The sequence below is a fragment of the Cheilinus undulatus genome, linkage group 14 (assembly GCF_018320785.1).
Source record: "Cheilinus undulatus linkage group 14, ASM1832078v1, whole genome shotgun sequence".
In the NCBI taxonomy this organism is placed as follows: domain Eukaryota; kingdom Metazoa; phylum Chordata; class Actinopteri; order Labriformes; family Labridae; genus Cheilinus; species Cheilinus undulatus.
Genome location: NC_054878.1, coordinates 11,605,667 through 11,630,064, shown reverse-complemented (window position 1 = coordinate 11,630,064; position 24,398 = coordinate 11,605,667). Strand labels below are relative to the sequence as shown.

The following is a 24,398-nucleotide window of genomic DNA, read 5'->3' as shown; positions in this document are numbered from 1 at the left end:
ACAGTGAAGGAGTTGCTTCACCAACAACTTCCTCCACACAACAAACAAATACAACCTGCTCACTCTGAGTTAACATGGTAGAAATATTGCTTGTTTTTAAAATCATCCGTTGAGCCACAAGAAAAGTAGCATCACTGTTCAGATAGCACCAAATAGTGTTTTTTTTTCTTTTTCTGCATAATTTGGATACAAACTACAGCAAAGCTCACACTGACTATTTTATTGTTTGCTTGAAACCCATGTACCGTTTTGCAATCTGGTCCTTGAGGAATTTAGATGTTTTACAGTGTCATTTGTCACCCTATGAATTAGCATTTTGATAATCTTGATAATGTATGGTTACAAAACAATACTATAACCCAATAACTGAATAACAGGAAAGAAAAGAAAAAGAACTCCAAGGCACTCTCTTTTAACAACCAAGACACCTTTACTTTTACAACATGGTCCTTTCATAGCAAAACTATCTAGCTATATAAAAGAGAAGGTGAGTGAAATAAGAAGTACAAAGCAGAGGATTTAAAGAATATAATCCACAATATTGAGCAGTAGTATCAGTCATTGTGGTCAGCGCACAAATAAAAGTGATAAATTGATTACTTGTTTGTGTACACAAAGTGTAACAGTGCTTTTTCTTTTAATGTCATCCAATCATATTCAATTATTTTGCCTAATATCTGAAAAATATGATATATGATAGAAACACATGTTTTTTCTTATACTAGAAAATGCATTAAAACATTAATAATGGCTCTAATGTATTGCTGGTCTTCAGCTATCAAAAACTGTAACATTCACAAGTGTACATTTTTGGTGTCAGCTGTTGACTTTTTTCAAGTTATTGGTTTTGTTTCTTCAGATTGACTGAATATTATTTTGCCGAGTATCTTTTTGTAAAAGTTTATAACTTATCAGCAGTGGAGGGCTTTACCATTAGGCAAAAGTAGGCAATTGCCTGGGGCCCCAGACATCTAGTGGCCCTGTTAACACATAAAACTGAACCCTCTCTCCTGCACTGGACTGTATTCTGGCTGTTTGGAATTTTAAGGCGTTAACACATTCATTAAAAGCTAGAAATGTTTAGTAAACTTGGTCATGTTGCCATGGCATAAAAGCCAGCTGTAACTGATAAAATGTGTTAGTTATGATGTCTTTTTTCATATGAAACAACTAAAACAAGTCATTTGTTATAACTTGTATTTTACTAAATATTTCCTTATTGACATTATACAAATATATTTGTAAATATATAGAGTTAGTCACTTTGTGAGAGGTTTTAGTTGGTAAAACATGACCAAAAATGGAAGAAAGATTATTTTCTTCGAGTAGATTGCAATTTATTATTGAAATAAACATTTTTAAAAAGTATTTTCGAATGACATTTGTTTACTATGTCTTCAAATGGACATTTTTTGTTTCTAGTACAAAAAACATTGCTACATTTTCATTTATAGTTAGTTTTCTACATCAAGTCGCAAATAAGTCTTTCTCTTATAAATAAGAATTCGAATGGGCAGAGAACGATGTATCTCAAGGGCCCCATGCCAGTGTTTTCCTTGGGCCCAAAACTGCTACACAAGTTCAACAACTGATATGAATCTCAAGTGGACGTAGACGCCCTGTAGTAACTCTGGTTCTCCTGCCGGGGGCAGCACTCTGCCGTGTTTGGTCGTTTATTCGGGAACCGGAAGTTCGTCACTCGCTAGCGACAGCTTCCATTTTGAGTTGAGAAGTGAAAACCTTCGGAACTGCGTGTTTGTTTTCCACTGATACGTTTTTTTTTCTCACAATAGTAGTCAACCATGGCTATGCAAGCAGCGAAACGCGCTAATGTAAGTATAAACTAAGCTACTAGACTACAACATCGTAGGAATAGTGAAGAGTAGGCGCGTGTTGATGTCAGGGAGCTGACTTTACCAACCGTTAGCTAAGGCTAGCATGCTAACTAACACAACACAATTACACTGTCCTTACTACAAACTTTTAACATAATATCTTCAATTTTGACCATTTTCATTTTACATTTCAGGTTACCTGTGTATTTAGGTAACCTTAACGGTTCCTTTGATCCTACAATGTCTGTTGTTTACTGAAGAACTGTAACGTCACTTGCGCTTACGTAAACACAACGCCAACTGTCTGTATGTTGAAATAGTTATATGTGAATTTTGCGAGGGTAATCAAATGTTGAACATGAAAACATCTACATGAAATTTTGGTTCTAGTGTCTGATAATTAAAAACATTGATCATGGATTTGGCGCTCTGTTCGATTATCGTTTAACAACGACACAAATCACATACTGATTAATATTTGAAAGACGAGCCTTGATTGTAACTACTTTACAGCTGTGAAGGTTTCATTTGTCCATATTATTACCTGCTGCTCATCCACTAATTTAAGATCAGTGTCTAACAAGAGACTTTCCATCTGTGCTACAGATAAGGTTACCTCCTGAAGTGAACAGAATCTTGTACGTCAGAAATCTTCCTTACAAGATCACAGCTGAGGAGATGTACGATATCTTTGGGAAATATGGACCAATTCGCCAAATCAGAACGTAAGTTTTTACTTCACACATTTTTGTTGGGTTTATGGTCAGCCTATAGACAAACCTAAGGGCCTAACAAGGGTATTTAGTAAGTTATTGTTATCATTTACAGAGATATGATGATATGATGAAGTTGCCTGGTTCAACAAACGTTGATTTCAATCGTGACCTCTGAATTTATCTACCCTGAGATGAAAAACTCAGAGAGTTTTTATTGGTTTCAGAATAAGTCGTTCGACTTAGATGTTTTGATTATTGATAATGTTAAGCGCATATTGTTAGGTTTTAGGCTATAAGCATGAGAAAAGTGGACTTGGAAGCAGTAGAACGTGACAGAAAGAACATGATTCAAACACACACCGTCTAGGCACAACAGGCTTGCCTATTTCTAATCATATTTCTCATATGATCCAACAATAGCTTAAGCTTAATCAGGCTTAAGTGAATTAGCATTTACCATTGTAAATGTTACTTCCTGCTAAGGAAGGCATCTTATGCTCAATAAAAAGAATTACAAAAAATTAAGTTCTATGTAGTGCGGTCATTCAGATTAAATAACATGGCTATTTATTCAGAATAAAAATGAGTAATGTGCCTGATACAGGCTTGATGCATTGATGAATGAAAGAATTAATTAAAGAATATAGAAATAACACTTTTCTTCAGGCTCTGTCATGAGAAGGGGGCAGAAACTCGGGGTTCATTGTAGAAAACCTGCCTCTGAACAGGTTAGGTTCACAGACCTGGTTTATAACTGACTCTAAGCTTTAGTTACCTTTCTTTCTGTCTTGACTTACTGACCATTCTTGGGTTTGAGTTATTTCAATTTCTGAAACATTGAACTTTGAGTTCCCTTCATTTCAGGGTTAACAGACTCAGGGTTTGCACTAAACCTGCTTTATGAAACAGGCCTCTGAATGTGGTTTATCAAGATACTATGAAGTCTATAATTCACATTGCAAAGACTTTAAGGCCACCGACTTCTAGTTTCTTTAATTGCCTATTTCTTTTGAATTTATACTTAGGTTTTCTCACAAACATATCAGGCTCTGTCAGTATCATTTCATTAATATATTGTGCTTTGTTCTCTTTTTCTCTTCAGAGGGAACACACCTGAAACAAGAGGAACAGCGTATGTGGTTTATGAAGACATCTTTGACGCCAAGAACGCCTGTGACCACCTTTCAGGCTTCAATGTCTGCAACCGTTACCTGGTGGTCCTCTACTACAATGCAAACAGAGTACGTGTGGGCAACATGGGCCAGTGTGCTCTGCCAGGTTAAAGGACAATCCTAGAATACATAGCCATCAAAGAAACATAGTTGTTGGCGATTATTTATGTTTCACATACGTTTTCTGTCAAATTCTACATGGTTGTCAATTTAAAGTGTTTAATTGAGTAAGGTGAGGTAAAAAGTTTTATTAACTTCCTCTTGTTTTATCATCTCTTTTCAGGCTTTCCAGAAGATGGACACAAAGAAGAAAGAGGAACAGCTGAAGCTTCTGAAAGAGAAATACGGCATCAACACCGACCCTCCAAAGTAGCAGTCCTGAAACCTCATCCTCTTTTATCATCACTTTTATTTTCTATCTGTACAAATCTCACATTTTCTGGCTGTGCTGCTCAGGATTTGATGATCTTGAAGATAATTTTTGTAATGATTATGTCAAAGTTAACCTTGAATAGCCTGTAAATGCTGGTTAGGCTGTCTCTATGAAGGTGAATATCTAGACAAGGAGTTGTATTGCACAGAGTTGATCAATCTTAGATGTTGAATCTGCTTGAGCAAAATTGTTTTTCAGTTTTTTTTTTCAGTCTTTCCATACATCTACAGACTTTTAATTTAAAGCCAACAATATTAAAGTGTGTAATATGAATTTGAGTTTATGAATACTGACTATGTATTCTGTAAAATAAACGTTCCTTTTCTAAAAGCTTCTGTCTCCTGTCTTTGACTATTGATGTAATGTGCTGATGTCCCCTGTGTGAACCCTTTCAGATCAATAGTCTGTGCATTTTCCACATTTACACTGGGCTTAGGGGTTTTCCAATCTTTAGTTCGCCTGGGCCTCAAACAGCTGGTAAGGATGCAGACCCAGAGGTTTTTAGTTTGTAGTTGGCTGTTTATTTGATCATCAGGAGTTTCAAGTCAGTGTTCAGTGTTATTTTACAAAAGAACAAAAGGTGAACATTTCAGAGTTCTCAGTCTTGTCAGTAAAATAAGTTACTGCATTTACAGCTGCTGTTATTACTTCCAACATGTGATTTATCCATCTAGATAACATAAAAAAGGAGAATATCTTTGGAGAAATGCCCTTCACCACTAACAAAGTAGCTGTCTCAACAATGACATCTGGGGTTGTTGAGGGACAATACATGAAGTTTCTCCAGTAAGCAGTGTCCTCACAACTTTACAATCCTTGCTTCATGTAGTTTTCATTCTGATTAAGGTTATCCTTTTAAAGAGAGTATAAAGATGCAACCATGGCTGAGTAAACTGTTTTGGCAGGTAAAGATCTAAAATTTGTTTTATTATCAGGTCTTTGTACATACTGTATTTTCCTTGTGTGAAAGAAGTGAGTCAGTATGTTAACGAATACAGCGCCATCTATCTATCTATCTATCTATCTATCTATCTATCTATCAAAAAGTCCTGATTTTAAAGGCTATATACAAAAGAGTACAGAGGAACACAAGCTGAGATTTCACATCATAGTTGGAGAAATAATGAGACATCTTTAGTTTTTGAGGCCCTGAGTGCTTTATTATTACTGTTAAATTTGCAGCTTTAGATAAGTGATATTAATTGCATCATGTGTTACTGTTAAACAATTTTTTACATTACAGATAGGAAAGCTGAGGCTTTATGTGATTTATAGTCTGGTTATTTAATCTGTTCACACATATGACCTTTGGTGTGTGAAGTCTGCAAAGGCCCTAATACTGTCAATATTTCCATCTGAATGTTGTTGTAGTGTGGGCTGTACAGCAGTTTTGGTGCACAGTTGTCTCAGCAAGAAGGGTCCTGGTTGTGTGGATAATGCATGTTCTCCCTGTGCATGCGTGGGTTCCTCCCACAGATCAAAAACATACTCGTTAGGTCAATCGGTGATTCTTAATTGCCCGTAGGTGTGAGTGTGAGGGTGATTTTTTGTTTCTAAATCTCAGCCCTGTGATTGACTGGCAATCAGTCCAGGGTGTACCCAGCTGGGGTAGGCTCCAGACCCCTTGCGACCCCAAATGGGAGAAGCAGTGTAGAAAATGGATGGATGGATCACTGAATTGTTGAACTGCTGAATTTCAAAGTTCCATACAACTGTGTTTTAGTCTAGTCAAATTGAAATCAAGGGAATACATAGCAATTCAGCTTACTTTAAAATAAAACCAATATTGAAATATGAATCATGCTGATTTTTTGGAGGAAAACACACATTCATCTTGTCCTGCAGGTCTGATCTGTTGTTCTCAGTATTTACACTTGGACACAAATCAAGGAAACCAGTAAACAAGTAAAACGGGCTAAAAGTAAAGGATAAGCAATTAAGATATCTCAAAATCACTGAATGCTGTTTATGTAATAGATTAAAATACAAAATAGACAAATACTGATCTAAAAGTTACATTTTGTGAGTTACTCTGCTTCGTCACATTGAAGTTAATTTTTCATTTCCTGTTTGGGATGTCTGGCTAGCTGTGATGTTCCCATTCCATCCTGTTCATTTTTGCACATAATTTTATTGGTTCTTAGGTCAATCAAAGAATTAATCTAAAAAGAAATGGAACTATTAGGTTAATTGGTGGAATAGCTAAAGTATGATAGGGTAAATATATAAAACACTCAAAAATGATACATAAGCTAGGTAATAAATTGAAATGGGCATGTGAAAACAAGCAGCACTCTGCCTTTAAAAAACATACGGAAGCAGCTATAAAGTATGGAAGAGGATTTTGCAGAATGATGTTGAAAGGATGCGAATTGTGAAGTGTAGTTTCTAAAGTTCAATGATACAAGGCATTTTGTAGAGACAGCCATGATCCGCTATTTGTTATAGTCTATTGCAGGGTTGTCCAAACTTTTTCCATTGGGGGCCACATACAGAAATTTGTAAGAGTGATGGGGCCACTTTTATATATTTCACCTGATATTAAAGTTGGGAAAACCTATCTAATGTTGGTGAAGATATGCTCAGTGATTGAGTATGCTTAAATGGCTAGTTGATGGCTGACAAAGCAAATGGCCAATCATGTCAAGGATTTAGGGAAGGCCACTCAGATTTCAGGGGGCCCAAGTCAGCTCTGGAACATCATTGGTACAACTATCTGCGGCATTAATCCATGAGGGCATTATAAATCAAGACATTTTATTATTTGGTTGCAAATATTTTTAATATTTATAGTGTCATCTCAATTTTTTCCTAAAAAAAACAGCTATAAATCCTTGTCAAAATGTTTGTTTATAGTATTAGCATGGTAGCACTGCCTTGTTTTGAAACTAGAAGAATAATACAGTGTAGCATAAGCTTCATGCTCTATTGAGGGCCATATTTAACTTAAAGAATTTTTGGGGGGCCAATCAAAAACATTAGGCCCCCAGGCCATAGTTTGGACACCCCTGGTCTAATGAGTTTGACTTTATTTTCAAAATGGCTGTTTTTCTCAACATTTATACTTTTTTTTTTTTTGTTATTTTGACATTATTTTCAAAGTGCACAGCATATTTCTCCCTTCACTCTTTACCCTAATCTTCATCCCTAACAATGAAACTGCAAAAAAATAAATAAATTAAAACAATCCAGGATTGTGTGGTGTTACTTCTCATCTACTTTAGTTTGGATAAAACAAATACAGGTGGGTATTTCATCTGATCGGATTGGAATGTGCACATAAGGCCAAAAGAAAAGTCAAAAATAGCCCTGCATATTGAGACATGCTGACCTTATTGGACCAACATTTTTCTATCTTGCACAAGAAACACAATAGATTGGAGAAAATGTAAAATGTAAAATGTTAAAAAAAAAAAAAAAAAAACAGATTCACATGTGTAGGCTCTTATTTTAGTGCAAAAAAGTCTGGGTGATCTTCCGGTGTCATTCAGATTGTGATCACCCCTTACTGCTTAATAGTAGCTTCTTCCTAATTGCTGTCATTATTAAAACTGCACAAAAGATGGCACTCCATAAGAAGAGGAACAATGCAGCCATATGACATCACTACCCAGAATGCTTTACCAAAAACTGGTTAGTTACAGGTGGACCAATTTTTTTTAATTCCTCCAAAATGCAGAATTCCAGAGTGTTTTCTTCTAAATTATATGTATAATATATAAGACATAGATGTTAGTCCTATAAGGTCAGTTTGTCTTACTATGTGAGGCTCCTTTTAAAAGTTAAGAATCCACAGGTCTAGGTGTGGATCTGTGCCTGGTATTGATTGATCTAATTGGTTGAGTTAATGACAACACAAGAGCCCATAGAGTTCCTTTTATTAGAGTAAATCACAACACAGGGAGTAGTGCAGCCATGTCGTCAGGGACACAATACATGCTACAAAAGAATCCTTGTACACGGTTGCCTTTGCTTACATTTGGTATCTTGATAGCAATAATAGTAACAACAGAGTTGGAGTTAGAAACATTGTCTGGCCAAAGATGTAAAGAAGTTCAGATTACAAAGTGACAGGGACGAGCCACACTGCAGGGAGATGACGATGGACTGACTGGCATGCTCGATCTCTATTACAGTTCTGAATATTACGTCTCATTCCATCTCCTTTGGCCTCCTTTAGCTCTAAACACCGGTGCAGCGTCTGCGGTGCTTTCAGACTGAACTCATTCACGTGGGCTAAGAGGTCGATTTAAAAGTTTAGGAGGCATTACACTTCACTGAACTTCTCTACATTTCCACTGCGTCAGGTCGTGTACAATGCGTGAGAGAGGGGAGTAAAAAAGTACAAAAAGATCGACTGATTGGTAAGAGAGAAATACTTCTGAGGGTTATTAAGGGCTTATTGTTCAACCTACTAAACACATGGCTTTACATACCGTAAGGGCTGTCCTCTACTAGTTACAGTGTCTAATGGAACGCCATTCACTGCTCCTCTCACTACTTTAGCACTCATTTACTTCCACTGAAAAAGACAGACAAGAATGTTAAAATGCTGCACGGGCCGCTTTTGTTCTCCTCTTTGAAGGTTCTTGACGATGATATGCAACCTGCAGGCTAATTTGAAGATGTGATGGTGAAACATACTGAACTTATTATGATAACAATGCTCTACGACTATAGATGAATACTTTTTAATCAGCTAAGGGACCCTTTATCATTCTTGAGATTATTATCTAATGCCAATTATCCCCTTCATTTCTGATTCTTCTCCAAGATGATTTATCCTCCATAATCAATGTGTGTAAATGCAAAGGGGCAGGGATTAAATTCTTAGCAACATATACTACAGCTAATCTACAAGGAAACATGCTCCCACATAAAAGCAGTCAAAAGAAAAAGGACAGATCACAAAATTACATCCCATACGACAATATTTGTAGAAGGACTTTCTGTTAAATGATTTTTTCCCCTATTTGGTTAAAAATCTTTTTCTCACGGCTTCTTTCCGCTGCTTTGATAAGGCTTTCTGTCTGCAGTCACAGGATGCAAAATGAGGAGATTTTTTAAGGCAGAACCTAAAGGCATGCAAATTAACTACGTTTACATTGTCGTTACTGACGGTACAAGCATGTTTTGGAAGGAAAAGTTGGACAAATGCTAATCCATCTCTTCTAGCTAATAGTCAAGACGATGGATAGTGTCTTCTTGGAGGCAGATACATTATCATAGGAATTTGGTTCAGTTGACATTACTCAGTATTATGAAACACATACAGCTAGCGTCAGTAAACTCGGAACAATAAATAGAGTAGCGGCAAATTCAACGTAGCACATCACTGATGCGCAAGCTCCAGAAGAATGAAACTTTATGGAAAATACTTTGCACACTTCACATTTTGGCAGTTGATCTTTGAATAATTTAAATATATATATTCATATTTATATACTGTATCTATATATATTATTTGTGCAAGGTGTTAATGTGTGGTTAGAGTTGTGTCTGAGTATCTGTGTTGTGTCTGTGTCTATGTTGTGAGTGTGCACCCTCACTCTTGTTCCCGCACACTGTTGTATGTTGTGTGTAGATCTTTTTATAGCAAGTAACATTCTCATGCACACGAGTGTTTCAAACACAAGAAGCAGATCCATTGAAAGGTAGTCCAAGCATATATTTTTTTTCAGTGGAAATAGCTGCAAACTGAATGGAACATGAAATTCTTTCTGTGCAGTCCGTGGCGGCTGGTGGAGCGCTCCTCCGCTCGCCCTCCGGCCTATTTCTGGAGGTCACACTGCAGCAGTAATACGATGGACGGGTCGCTCTTGGCCGCCTCTTTGAACTCCTCCAGGCTGATCTGGTCATCGTTGTTCTTATCCATCTTGGAGAAGATCTTGTCCACCCGCTGCTCAGGCGTCAGGCCGTCCTCGTTCATCTTCATCATGATCACAGTGCCGACCATCTTGTAGATTGCCTGCAGGGGGAGAAAGAGAGCAGCGAATCTGTTAGAAATTTCTCCACTCAGGTTTTCTTCACTGGTGTCTTTTCTGATTGATGTGAGGAGAGGAGGTGAGAAGAGAGGACTTGTGTTAAAATGAGGTGTCCTCTCCTCTTGTGACAGCAGAACAGATGGAGCACAGCTGGATCACTTGTCAGTGGGTTTCAGCTACACTGCTGATGCATCAGAGCGTGTATTCACTCTGATCATGTCATCTGCTGTCCAAGTAATAATAATTAGGCAGAGACACCGTGACAGAGCAGATTAATTAAGACAAAACCATGCTGTTTAAATCTCTGCACCCAAGGCAAAGTTAAACAGAATAACTAGAGGCGTTTTTTTTTTTATTTTGCACCTGTAGCAATGTGTACAGAAGTTAAAGTTCCGTTACTGCAGAGTAAAAGACTTGTTGCTGCCACTTTATCCCTCAGATTGGTCATGGTGACGTGTTATATACATTGCATTCATTTGGTTAGGTTGCAGCCTGGCGCTACAATCAACTAAATTCATTTTTCTCATTAATTTACACTCAGTTGCCATGGTGACAAAGGGAAAATTAAATGTCAAAAAATTTGTGCAAATTAGTTGAAAACAAAAAACTAAAGTATCACACTGACATGAGTATTCAGATGCTTTGCAACAACACTAGAAATTTAGCTCAGGTGCCACCTGTTTCTCTGGATCTTTGCTGAGATGTTTCTACACTTGATTGGAGTCCATCTATGGTAAATTAAATTGATTGGACATGATTTGGAAAGGCACACACCTCTCTATAAGGCCTCACAGCTGACAATGAATATCTGAGCAAAACCCAAGCCATGAGGTCAAAGGAACTGCCTGCAGAGTTCAGAGACAGGATTGTTGCAAGGCACAGATCTGGGGAAGGCTATAAAATAGATTCCAAGAGCTAGTCGCCCAGCCAAACTGAGCAATCAGGGGAGAAGTGCCGTAGTAAGAGAGGTGACCAAAAACCTGATGGTCACTCTGAATGAGCTCAAGAGAACCTATGTGAAGAATAGACAAAGTTCTAGAAGAACAACAATCGCTGCAGTCCTTCACTGATCTGGGTTTTATGGCAGAGTGGCTAGATGGAAGCCTCTCCGCTCGCTTGGTGTTTGCAAAAAAACACCTGAAGGAATCTCAGAATGAAGAAACAAGATTCTCTGGTCTGATGAAACCAAGATTGAACTATTTAACCTTAATTCTAAACTTCATGTCCAGAGAAAACCAGGCACTGCTCATCACCTTCCAAATACCATCCCAACAGTGAAGCATGGTGGTGGCAGCATCATGCTGTGGGGGAGTTTTTCAGCAGCAGTGACTGGGAGACTAGTCTGGATACTGAGAATTTGGCCTCTTCTCTTGAGTTCAGTCAGAGTGACCATCAGGTTCTTGGTCACCTCCTTCACTAAGGAAAGCCCTGATTGCTCAATTTGGCCAGATGACTAACTCTTGGAAGAGTCTTGGCTATTTGAGAATCATGGAGGCCACTGTGCTCTTGGATACCTTCAGTACAGCAGATTTTCTGTAGTCTTCGGAGATTTGTGCCTTGCAACAATCCAGTCTCCGAGCTCTGTCATCAGTTCCTTTGACCCCATGTCCTGGTTTTAGCTCTGATATACTGTGTGTGTGTGTAACACTGTGATTGTGCTGTTGTCCATCTTGGCCAGGACACTTCTGTGAATATGATTCTTGATCTCAATGAGGATTTCCTTTTTTACTCTCATGTTTGAATGTTTTTCATGTAAAGTGTAGTTCAGTCTGAACCAGTCATCATACACTTAATCATTTTATTGCAAAGTACAGTTTTACTTGGCAGAGAAGGCCCTGCTCAAAAGATGCTTCCTGGGTTAGCCAGGCAGCATAGTTGGCTTTCCATAGACCTCATGGTTAGAAACCCCCCAAATGTATATACAATTATGATAAAGACTATAGAGAAAAATAAAATTAGTTTAAAAACAATTAATCCATTGTAGCATGGATCTGAATGAGGGTGCAACAAGCTTTACAATATAAAGGAGGAAGCTGGGGTGGAGGAGGTTAAGCTCTGACAGCAGCAACATGGTGCATCAGCATTAATGCAAGCAGGGATTAGTCAGCAGTACGTCATATTTAAATGGACCACTGTGTTGAGAGAAGGAGCTGTGATTGGGCATGGGACCTGGGAGGCAATAATTAGGATGAGCTGGCCGTTAGCTGCTGCAGCTGATCACGGCTGGGCGTATGACTAGCGTGTCCTGCATGAACTAACACAAGGCTACATTTTTCAATTTTAGGTTATCATTCAAATATCTTAAAAATTTTGCAGACTAAAGTAAATGTATGTTTTTACTGAAAAACAAAACAATCTTTCCTTTTATTTGACTATAACATCATCCATGAGACGGAGAAAAAGTCCCCCAGATTCCTGATATTGTGCTCGGAACCTGCACTTTTGCCTCTTGTTGATAGCTTTGTATTATTCATGTGTATAAATACTGAGTCTTTTTTTTATGCTTTAGCCTCAGGCCTTTGCTATGAGACCTTTCACCAAGTGAAAACAATAGAAAGAGCTCAGCAGTGAGATTGTGACCTTGATATTTTTATTTTAGCGTGGTTAAAGGTGTGCCTGGGGTGAGTGTATGAACAACTCAAGATATCCACATTATTATTTTCAGATCATTTTTTGCTGTGTTACCTCGATGATCTCCAGCATCTCCACCCGTGTGATCTTGCCGTCTCCATCCAGGTCGTACATGTTGAAGGCCCAGTTGAGTTTCTGCTCGAAGCTGCCTCGTGATGTGATAGACAACGCGCAGATGAACTCTCTGAAGTCGATGGTGCCGTCTCCGTTTTTGTCGAAGGTCCTGAAGGCGTGCTGGGCAAACTTTGAAGCATCGCCGTAGGGGAAAAACTAAAAGTAATAAAGAGAAGAGAAGAAGGTAAAAATAAAGATCAGTCATGAGGATCACGTCTCACAAATTTAGCTTGCTTAAATTAACCATCATGCACTGATGCCTTGTGATAAGATGTCAATCATTCTGATGTTAAGTCACCCACACCGCAACCTTAAAAGTGGTGTTCAAATAAAAAGCACTCTCTGAATCGTAACAGCACCCAAAGAAACGGAAACATTTTCCTGTACCCCTCAGAGATGTGCAGCAAATGTGAGCTAAGCAGGTCATGTTTTGCATCTGAAATCTTTGTCATTGACAACTGCAATATCAGGCACAGATATAAATTGCTTGTTAGAGGCATATCTGTCAATCAACAGGGCATTTGTCTTGAAATGAGTCCAGATCTGATTTAATTGGTACATTTTACTTGAGTGCCTGTGTGCAGACTTTTCTAAGATACACATTTAAAATTCTCATTCTAAAAAAAGGCAGCACTGATAACTTTGTCTTTATTGATCCCTAAAAGGAAGTTGTCTTTGTCCTGAGAAATCAAACACAGGAAGGTCAGGGTCACAGCAAAGTGCTGTACAGCCTTTCTGAAAAACTTTGACACAGCGGATGACACAGGTAACTTAAATAAAAGCACCTTGACTCTGCAAGATACACAGTGTACTTTCTACTGTCCTCACAAGGACCTAAGGTCATAATTATTATGAAGGTCCAAAAACAAAACAGATTCTCTCTGCCTCTGATCCTTTTGCAGGTTAACATCCACATTCCTGTGCTGAATGTCTTCACTCGATGGTTTGGTTATATGTGGGTGCACCTCATTCCAAATTATCATGCAAATGATATTTTTCTCTTATTTTCCTAAAGAGTCGATGCAAATGACAGTCAGTATAATGTTTAATCACAACCATTAGAGCATAAATCAAATTTTATTGAACAAATCTCCCAATGATAACTTTTTTTTTTCAAAAATAAAAAAACTCAAAATGCACTGTTCCACATTATTATGCACAACAGAGTTTCAAAACATTTCATAGGTTGCAAAGAACTGAAAATGGTCATTTGTTGAATTTGCAGCATTAGGAGGTCATATTTACTGAAATCAAAGCGATTTCAATCAAAAACGTCTTAACAGGCAAAGTTCCATGTTAACATAGGAGCCCTTCTTTGATATCACCTTCACTTTTCTTGCATCCATTAAACTTGTGAGTTTTTGGAGAGTTTCTGCTTGAATTTCTTTGCAAGATGTTAGAATAGCCTTCCAGAGCTGCTGTTTTGATGTGAACTGCCTCCCACCCTCATAGATCTTTAGCTTGAGGATGCTCCAAAGGTTCTCAATAGGGTTGAGGTCAGGGGAGGATGGGGGCCACACCATGAGTTTCTCTCCTTTTATGCCCACAGCAGCCAATGACACAGAGGTATTCTTTGCAGCATGAGATGGTGCATTGTCATGCATAAGATAATTTTTCTACTGAAGGTATGGTTCTTCCTTTTGTACCATGGAAGAAAGTGGTTAGTCAGAAACTCTATATACTTTACCGAGATCATTTTCACACCTTAAGGGACCCATTCATCTCAGAATTCTGACTTCTAACTCAGAATTCTGAATTTTATTACAAGTTAAAAAAAAAAGACCCTAATCCTCCTCTTTAGCTCTTCAGGCCGGTGATAAATCTAGATTAATTTCAGAAGAACTTAATCCCTGATGCTTTTATACATGAACCAGCATGTTTAAGTTGTTAGAAAGAAAAATCTAACTTTGACTGGTTATTGGTACAATTGCGAATGGTGCAAAAGGTACAAGAAATAATTCAGTTGGACATCTGATTTTAAAAATTGAAGCAGTATTTGATCAATTGAAGGAGAATGTCTTTAAAAAAAAACGCTTGGTGGATGGCTACTATGATCAGCCACTGGGAGAAATGTACCCCCCCCCAAGAATAATCTTAATAAGCCACTGAAGGACAACATAAATGTTCTTCTTCTGCCCCGAAGACCCAATAAAGCAAAGATTTCAGAGAGTATTAAATGAATAAATTAGAATTTTCACCTGGATAGACTGTAGTTGACACAAATCTACTGCTGTCATTGATGTTAAAGATGCAGACCGTACCATTCAGATGTATTTTCAAATCTTAAAGCCCCTTAGCCATCGGCAGTTACTACATTCTCACTCCACATGAACACCAGCTCAGAGGTTAATGCAGTAACGTCGTGGATGACCGCAGAGCCCCCGCTCCGCTCGTCATCTTCCGTGGACCGTGAACCCTGTGAGGAGCTGAGCGATTCATTAGTTACAACCTTCCACTTGACCTCTTTGGTAAAAACTCCCAGAGCCGGTGGGTAATATAAGCCAGGAGAGGCAGCTCTCTGAGGATGCGTGTAAACAAAGGAGAGCTGGCGATGCAGCAACAGCACTCATCAAGGAAATAGTACGATCTAAAAGACGTTTCATTTAGATTAATGATGCGAGGATAATGTTGTATGAATATAAACTATAAATTTAACATCTTTATGTAAGACAGAAGTGAAGGAAGAGGAACCAGATTCACGCAATGACCAAGTTAATGCAAGGTGAAGTAGGCTTTTTGCAGGATTCTTCTCATTTATTCGCATCATAAATATTACTGTAATTGTGCCAAATTAACCATAACACTCTTCAGCATACACCCTGCTGAGGTACAAGAGATATAAAATCCCTCTGCAACATTTAAAAAAATAACTATGATATAATAAAGCATTACTACAAGCAGAGCACAAACTCAGCAATGAAGCGGAGCATGTAAGCAGGTCTAACAAAATTAAAACAAGTGGGATAAAATTACAATTAATCTGTAAGTCTGGGGAAAATGAAAGCCCTGAGAGAGCATGCAGTCGAGATTTTAACTTTTAATACAATAATAAAGGAATAAAATGTTGCCTGTCATGTGGCAAAGAATTAGCTTTAGTCACTTTTCCAAAATCTTTAGAGATTAACAGGAAAAACCAACACTGATCTCTTGAGGCACCAGCATGAACGAGTTCAGATCTAATAAAAACATCCGGAAATTACTGTAAAATCTGGAATATTTGCCCTGGTGTATACGCTGTGGTTTGTTTTTTAAATCGTCCTCTTGCGTGATGTTTTCTATTTCATCCAGCAAAGTTCACAATGTGCAGTTTCTGTGAGCTGTGTCGTACCATCTGTTTTCACTGTTGGAGTCTGTACATCTACTACGTGAAGTACTGTAATTTAGCTCTTAGACTCCTCTGCCTGCCACTTGTTGTCCTTATCTGAGGAGTGTTTCCAGTCAAACCAGTACTCCAAAGTAACAGCAACAATAAAGGTATATTTTCCATTTTCTTTAAATGAAAGATTAAGACCTAACAAGGAGGAAAAGCAGATAAAAAGTTGCACCAAACCCCTACAGTCCGGTCTGTTTTAATATGTCTTCCAGTGTATTTTGAGCTGTTAAGAGACAACACAGTGGATTTTTACGGTACTTGTTAAGGAGTAATGGTAAGATTAAACTTGTGACTGCTCAGGGCTTCCACACAGGACAACCCTTAGCATCATACTTTTTGTAACACTGTTGTATAATTAAGCAAACCTGATCTGTGTTCACATGGGCATATTTAAAAGCAGACAAAAATGTGATTTGCAAAGAAACTGCTCTCTAATTGGTCAGAATGTCTTACAATATTACAATGTCATCATTTTTTTTCTTATAGTGTGGTGTACAACTACATGACAAACATAGCCCACAACACACTAACAGATTCATTCACCAATAACACTTTCAAAACTTCAAACGTCACACAGTCAAATGCAACTTTAGAGTAAACAAACTAAATGTGGCTAGCTGTTAGCCCCCAGCTGCACCACTGAGGTTGCAATTTGGCCCAGCTCCCCCCTTGTCAGTTTGATTCTGGCATCTTTTACAGCAGTGATTCTCAACAGGTCAGGCATCAGGACCCAAGATGTTTGAACAAAGAGACGGAAAAAATTAATGTGTTTAAAAAGCACATCATTACAGAAGAACTTGCAAGCATGCATTTTATTTTACTCAATTTGCCCAAGACAGCATGTGAAATTGGTAATTTCTTGAGAAATGTTGTTGTTCTCTTGGGAAAGTCAGCCCTATTATGCAAAGAAAATGAGATAAATAATTCTTGAGACACATACCAAACTTTAATCGTCATTATAGGATAACTTAAAAAATGTACATAGACTTTTTGCCAAATGTATTTTTTTGGCACACATTCACGACCCATTGGAAAGCCCTTGCGACCCACTTTTGGGTCCCAAGCCACAAGTTGAGAACCACTGTTTTACAGGATGTATTGAATCAACAAGTCTGTCCTCCATTTTTAATCCCTTTCAGTATTCATACTTCACGTTTACTACTGTTGTTGCCATGGCTGTGTTTGCTGTGCTTCCTCCTTTGGTAACTTCATGATTGGCTGTTGCTCTGTTTTAACATGAAAGTCCTTCTCATGCCTGTTCTGCTTTCCTAAGTGTTTTCCCCTGTACAATGGGGTTTCTGCGGTCCAGCAGATCAGATCACTCTTAACCAGTAGGGATGAGGATCAAAACCTGGCTCCGTAAACCCAGTTCTGCATTTTTCAAATACCCAAAAATCAATAACCTAATTGATACTGCTATGGAGTCTCGCAGACTCTGTGACACAGCATCATTTTTATATCACTGGTGTAAAACATGCAAAAGTTCTTGCAAGGGGAACATGAGCCAAAAGCACATCAGCATTGTGCAGCAAATTAAACCAAAATGCGGTAATTGCAACTGTTGGCTTGGAGAAAAAAAAAGACTCCACCTGCCAGTTGCATGCAATCAAATCCAGCTGCACTGGGAGTAACATGCAACATGCAATTTGCTTGCTTCAGCTGCTCCAGAACACTTTTCTTCTTCACCTGCTCTGATCAGTGCTGAAAAGTGTTCCCAAACTTTGTAATAAGTCCCGTTCGTTAAAAAAAAAATTAGCCCCGTGCAGAAATCCGGTCTTTGCTGACTTTGGTCAGAGGGGGGAAATCGGCACATTACCTAGAAGTGTTTGCCAGGCTTTAGATGTGAAAAAGCCCATGTTTGTTTACGCTCTAATTTTAGTCCACACCTTCTCCTTCACTCAATCCTGGCTCCTTGGATGCTCCACTGAAGACTGTTTAACTGTTTGATTTGGAGTGTTGAACATGTAGTGCCACCGAGCTGGCTGGGAATTCAAAGTGACACTGAAAACTTCTGTAAAGTTAAGAAAGACTGCAGAGTAAGGGGATGATTTCACTCCTAATAATGATTACTGTATCTATCCATGCATTTTGAATTGAATCGTGCAGCTTTAATCTCCAAGATTGTAAAAGTGCTCCCAAAATTTGAATGCAGCAAGTGATCAAATGCACACACTTAGTTTCAGCTAGAGAGAAACTGCAATGCATTTTGTCCTTGCTTGTGCACTGAGCGGACAGTCTTGTCATACAGGGCCAAAGCAACATGCAAAGCTGCTGCCCTCGCCTCCAATAAAAGTAACTGTCCCAATACGCACAAAGTGTCTGCAGTCACAGCAGGGGGGAGACGAGTCCCTGAATCCTAATAGGATGCAGTGCAGTAAGGAGGGATAGAAAGACAGAGAGCAGGACAGAATGCAACAGAGATAGCAGAGTAGGATATGGAGTATAAGACAGGGTAAGACAGTGGGGGTCAGCTGGGGTTGGAAAGCTGCCCGACTGCTCTCAGGTCCCGCCCATGTAAATTCTGCTGCAGCAGCAAACCGATCAGACTGCAGAGAGAAGTTAACAGACAGGAGAGAGCAAGGGAGGGAGGATGAAGAGAGAGGAATGTCAATGAGCTAAAAGATGAAGAGAGACAGAAGAATGAAAGAGAAAAGATGAAGGAGGAGACTTAAGTGAGTGTGACAGAGAGAGTGTTGGAGGGAGTCTGACAGCGATAGAGCTCTCCACAAAACGGTACAGGTTCCTATCTGCCCCTCTGCTGTGCACAAGCCAAAATAATTTGAACAAGGAAGCCCCCTCGGGATGGGGGGGGGGGGGGGGGGGCTTGAGCAAGGCTGGCGGGGTGAACAGGGCGCCGCCTGATGGCTCCTGCACAAATTCAACGTGACTTCCTTCCCATGAGCCCTGCCTCGTGCCTAGGGCTGGGCGATACGGGCCAGAAATCATATCTCAATATTTTCTAACTGAATGGTGGGAGATTATATTTCTGTGAAGAAATAAAAGGTTCATCACAATACCAGAATTAGACACTTTGATGTATTTCTGATAAGAATCAAACAATATTAACAAAAGAAGAAGTCCTAGAGAGGAACAATGGCTGTGTATTGTGTGAGCTGTTAAAAACTACAAACATATTTATAAGGGATACATGATATTAGATTTTTGCTGCTATCTGATGTGCTGATATTTACTGAATAATTTTGGTCAATATTGATATCTAATTGTAGTTCAGACCTTAAATGTTAGTCCTGTAAACACATATGTAAAGTATGAGGATTGACAAATTGTTGTTCTTAAAGCAGACTTTAATGTTGAAGGAATGAAAGAAAAAGACTTCAGCTAAAGTAGGTCTGTTGGTTCAGCCTGAAACTCCAACTTTATCCTACATAAGGCCAATATTTACAGCTGATATATGCAAGTTTTAATAGTCAGCAAATCGGCTGTAAATATTGGCAAAAATGTAAATATTATAATTTACTTTTTAAGCTAATATCTGCAGATACTGATACCATGCAGAACAGATGGGCGGAGGACGTATGCAGTAGAAATGAAGAAGCTTGTGGAGCTCCGTGTGAGAAAGCAATCTCTGGTAGACCAATTTTCCAACGTCCACCCAACGTAGCAGACACAAGTGAGTGTGGGCATTGACCGTTCTATTGTTTACATAACTCCAAGCTCAAGACTAGGGTTGTTCTGATTGAGATACCAGCATCAGAAATGCATCAGATACTGAATATGCAGAAAACACTGGAAGTGTGTAGTGGAGAGAGCTAAATGTCAGCAATTAGGCAGTAATTTAAACATAAAAAGCCCAAGAAGTATGCGAGGATGTACTTCTGAGGGGAGGCACTACTGTTGCCAAATTCAGCTAGAACAACCTGATAGCATTTGAAGATTTCACATCCAAAAAAAAAAGGTGTAAAAAAGACTCACTGCAGCAGCAAAGTTTGGAGGCTACATCCCAACAATGCAAGCAATTTCCCAAAGACAGTATAAAAGCAATGAAGATAATCGACAAAGTTGTCAAGTGTGTTGTTTCAGACGACCAGGCCACAGTCTGTTGAGAAAAATGTGAGAATCCAACACACCAGATAGACTCTTTCAAATAACAATTGTAGGGATATATTTCACATTCATCTGAGAAACACCATACAAGGCGTTTGGGAAGAGCAGGACTTTTAAAAAACTCTCTGAAGGGGAGTGGACGAATGGTCTGCCTGTCATATTCATGACGGGCCAATCAGAGCGGCGAGACAGAGTGAAGGTGCAGACATGTGCAGCTGCAGTGCTAATCTGAGATGTACAAGCTAGTGTTTCAATTACGGAGTTTATCAGTGGCTAGAATTCATGCCAAAGTCTGAAACATTTAACCTTACAAAGCAGATGGATACGCCCGTGTCCATGTTTCTTGATGGCGAATCCATCTTGCAAAGCTGCTGTCTGAACCGTTTGGGCCTGGTTAGAAAGTGACAGGACCAATCAGCAATGAGGGGCAGTACTTAACGTAAGTAACGTAGGTCAGGCAGAATAAAGGAGAAGCTGGGGTGGAGGAGGGCTGCAAGACTAGCTTGCAGAGAGAGCAGATGTGCATAGTCAGGCAAGAGCAGTTTAAATAAGGCAGCATGAGTGTGATTAACCAACAGCATGCTTAGAGAAAATTAGCTGGCTGTCAGCTGATGAGGGCTTGCATGAGATTAGCTGATTTAAATTGTGGCAGTGCTTGACTCAGTAGCCTGCCTGAAGTAACACTATACACTCAAGTGATGTTAATAATAATAACAGTGTGCTCCAGGTTCACAGCAATATAAAGTTCTGATGTATGAATGACTCTTGGCAGTAGTGATTTAGGTCTATGCAGGAAATGTGATTTATTTTAATATTTAACAGTTCATCCAGGCACACTCTCATCATACATTTTAACATTTCATTGTAAAATTCATATACTTTATTACTTGGTGGAGAAGGCTCAGCTCAAAAGATTCACCCTGGGTTAGTCAAGCAGCATTCTTCGACATTCTAGGGAATGCATAGCTAGAAACTCCCATATGGATGGATGCACTGATGACAATGTGTACTGAAAACAATAAAATTAGTTCAAAGGCAATTAATCCATAGTAGCATGAATATCAACGAAACAAAAAAATCAAGAAACAACGGTGGTGGACGGCTCCTATCCCTGGGTGGCAGGACAGAAAGATTTAGAAAATCTTTCATACCATCAGCAATAAGACTGTATAATTCTAAAGTAAACACATGAGACTCCCAGATGATTGAATTTCCCTTTGGGGATAAATAAAGTTCTTGTATTGTATTGTATTGTATATCAATATGAGGGTGCAACAAGCTTTATGCTGTAAAGGAGGAGGCTTGGGTGGAGGAGGTTAAGCTTTGACAGCAGCATGCTGCATCAGCAAATGCAAGCAGGGATTAGTGAGAAGTACATCTTATTTAAATGGACTGCTGTGTTGACAGAAAGAGCTGTGATTGGCTGTGGGAGCTGGGAGGACATAATTGGGATCAGCTGGCCGTCAGCTGATCCCAGCTGGGCGTATGACTAGCGTGTCCTGCATGAACCAACCACGAGCTTCATTAAAAATCACAATAATTAGCAGGAAATTGACACAGAGAGGCTGTTCAGTACTACTCTATATGTTGAGCCATGTCCTGAGTTCATAACCTGATACACCAGATGGATTTGTTTCAATACTAAGCGTTTGGGAAAGGGCAGAGGATTTGAAAAAAAAAAAAAACTCGGAGTGTGATTGGATGAATGTTCTGTCCGTCACATCTTTACCGGCCAATCATAGCAACAAAATACGTGACACAGCTGTGATCGAGGTGCGTGTGCGCAGCTACCGAGGAATAACTCAAACCATGGCGACTGTAGACATCAGTACATCAGTACGAATTTTGTCGTTTTTGAACAGAAAACAGCTCACTGTTGTTCTTTGTTCTTCTTTTAACCAAGTAATGTCGTCAAGTTCTGATTAAACTGGCGCTTTAGCAGCATCCATGCTAATCTCCTCCGCCATAATTGCACTGGCCTCTTGTTGCTGCTTGCTTACGTCACAACTCCGCCACGTCTGAAAGTACTACCCCTCGTCGCTGATTGGTTCTGTCACTTTCTAACCGGGCCCAAACGGTTCAGACGGGAGCTTTGCAAGATGGATTTGCCAGTGAGAAACAAGAAAATGGGCATATCCATCTGCTTTGCAAGGTTACTGAGTTCACTGTAGGGCTAAGATAGTGTAGATAGATAGTACTGAATCGGTACTCTGCATCGGCAGATACATCGTCCGTGGTATTGGTATCAGGAAGAAAAAGAGGTACTGGAACATCTCTACTTATGACCATAGCTGAAGGATGGAATGAAGTGACTAGTAAATGAAAGCCTGAGCCTCCAGGCTCAGCTTCCTCTTCAGCATGACAGTCTGGTACAACCCCTGCAATACTGCTGATGCTGCATTGTTCTCCGCGCCATGGTCCAATCTGGCCTCACTTGAGAAAAAAATCCCCCAAAAATTGAACTCCTTCACTTGGAGCAAAGACTAACTCCCTACCCAGAGGGAGAAATCCACTGTTTTCTAGAAGAGAGCCATGGCCTTGGACTAGCAGTACTGATGTAAATGATATAATCTCATTTAAAAATATATTAAAATGTCGTAAAAACTTGATATATTGCCCAGCCCTGCTCCTGCAACCCTTCAGCTCATCTGCCCAGAACCGGGAGGAAGAGGAGGAGGAGGCACGTGATGGACCAGCCAGCATGACAGAATAGAGTTAAGGACAGGGAGGGAGAGGAAAATGAGTGAGAGAAAGAAAGGTGTCAAGAAAGGGATGAGGGAAAGATGTTGATGATGGAGTGAGGGGGAGAGAAAGGCACTGCAGCTTTTTCCACATTCTGGCAAGTTATGAAACACTTTGTTATGTAAAAAAGAGAGAGAGAAAGAAAGTGGGGCAGGGCGCTGAGACTGTGAAATTCCACCATCTGAGTTTCTTTGCTTAATCTTTGTCGCATGTAAAAGCAGACGACTAAAAAGAAGACAGCAGCTGTCGTGGATGGGAAACAAAACCTTCACTAGATGGCACAAAATGACCGTGTAACAAGCGAAAACAACCCAGTCAGGACCTGAAGCCACTGCTCTCTCTCGCCTTAACAGCTATGGCTATAAGGCTGTTAACATTTCCATTAAATCCTACTCCTCCCCTGATTTGGCTTCTATTTGCTGTTACGCCTGTTTGATACGGCTGTTTGCGATCGGCCATCAAAGGACAGGCTGAACGCCAGGCCGCTTCTGTCCACTCAGGGAAGGGCCAGGCGGACAGGCACAGCTGGCTTTATAAAAACTAATGTGGCCGTGTTCTGTGTGACAATGAGTGTGTGGCTAAGCCTATTCTGTGAAACGGATATCCACACACATACACACGACCCAAAACATGCTGCTGTTAAATGGAACATTAAAGCCATCATAATCAGCAGGCAAGCTGGCGCTGGTGCCGGTCCAAAAGCTGCGAGTGGGAAAGCCGGAGGGGAGGGAGGAAATAAGGGACGGAAGATAGAAAACAGAGGAAGAGTGAGAGAAATAGCAGAGAATAGAAAGACACCCTTCACTAGTCACACTTAAATCAATGCTATTTCACACTAACAGAGCAGTGACTGACTGTGAGATCAGAGAACAGATGAATAATACAGCTCCAAACACAGAGAAGTGATTCAGCAGCAAATGAGACGCTCATCAGCAAGAAGTGACTCGGTTTTAAATAACTCCACAATTCAATAACAGCCATGTTCCCTCCACATTTCTTTTCTGTTTTCCTGCCCTGTTTTGGTTGCCAGCTCTTCAGATAACAGCTAAGCTGGATGGACATCTTGTAGATTAAAAGCTTCCAGTGATGAGTTTGGGAGGGTCAGGCTTTTAAAGGCAGTGATTTTTTTTTTTAAATCTATTTTGTCTGGCTTTTATGTCTTTACTGTAGAGAGGACAGTGAAAAGACAGAACCAGGAACTCTGAGTAGGAAAGAAGCCACTGGCTGGAGCCAAACCCAAAATGATATTCTCAATTTATTGCTTTTACATGATGTCATACACTCATGAAACAGCCCCGTACAGGCAAGAAACACTTCATATTGCAGTACACCA

General features: G+C 39.5%; 2 protein-coding genes across 5 annotated transcripts in view; one reads left to right on the top strand and one right to left on the bottom strand.

The window, feature by feature from the left end:
- The first annotated feature begins 1,698 nt into the window (after positions 1-1,698).
- Positions 1,699-4,486, top strand: sf3b6 (splicing factor 3b, subunit 6). Its single transcript, XM_041805666.1, has 4 exons — positions 1,699-1,832; positions 2,442-2,560; positions 3,654-3,792; positions 4,007-4,486. Exons 1-4 carry the CDS (start codon positions 1,803-1,805, stop codon positions 4,094-4,096), a joined length of 378 nt encoding a protein of 125 aa, XP_041661600.1. The 5' UTR covers positions 1,699-1,802; the 3' UTR covers positions 4,097-4,486.
- A 5,320-nt stretch (positions 4,487-9,806) lies between these two features.
- Positions 9,807-24,398, bottom strand: part of vsnl1a (visinin-like 1a) — a 75,803-nt gene continuing 61,211 nt past the window's right edge. For all 4 annotated transcript variants that reach the window (XM_041806172.1, XM_041806171.1, XM_041806170.1 and 1 more), the window contains 2 exons: positions 12,826-13,041; positions 9,807-10,124 (listed from right to left, as the gene is read on the bottom strand). In XM_041806172.1, the coding sequence (XP_041662106.1) occupies positions 9,927-10,124; positions 12,826-13,041 (414 nt within the window). In that variant the 3' untranslated portion in view covers positions 9,807-9,926. The remainder of the gene's footprint in view (positions 10,125-12,825; positions 13,042-24,398) is intronic.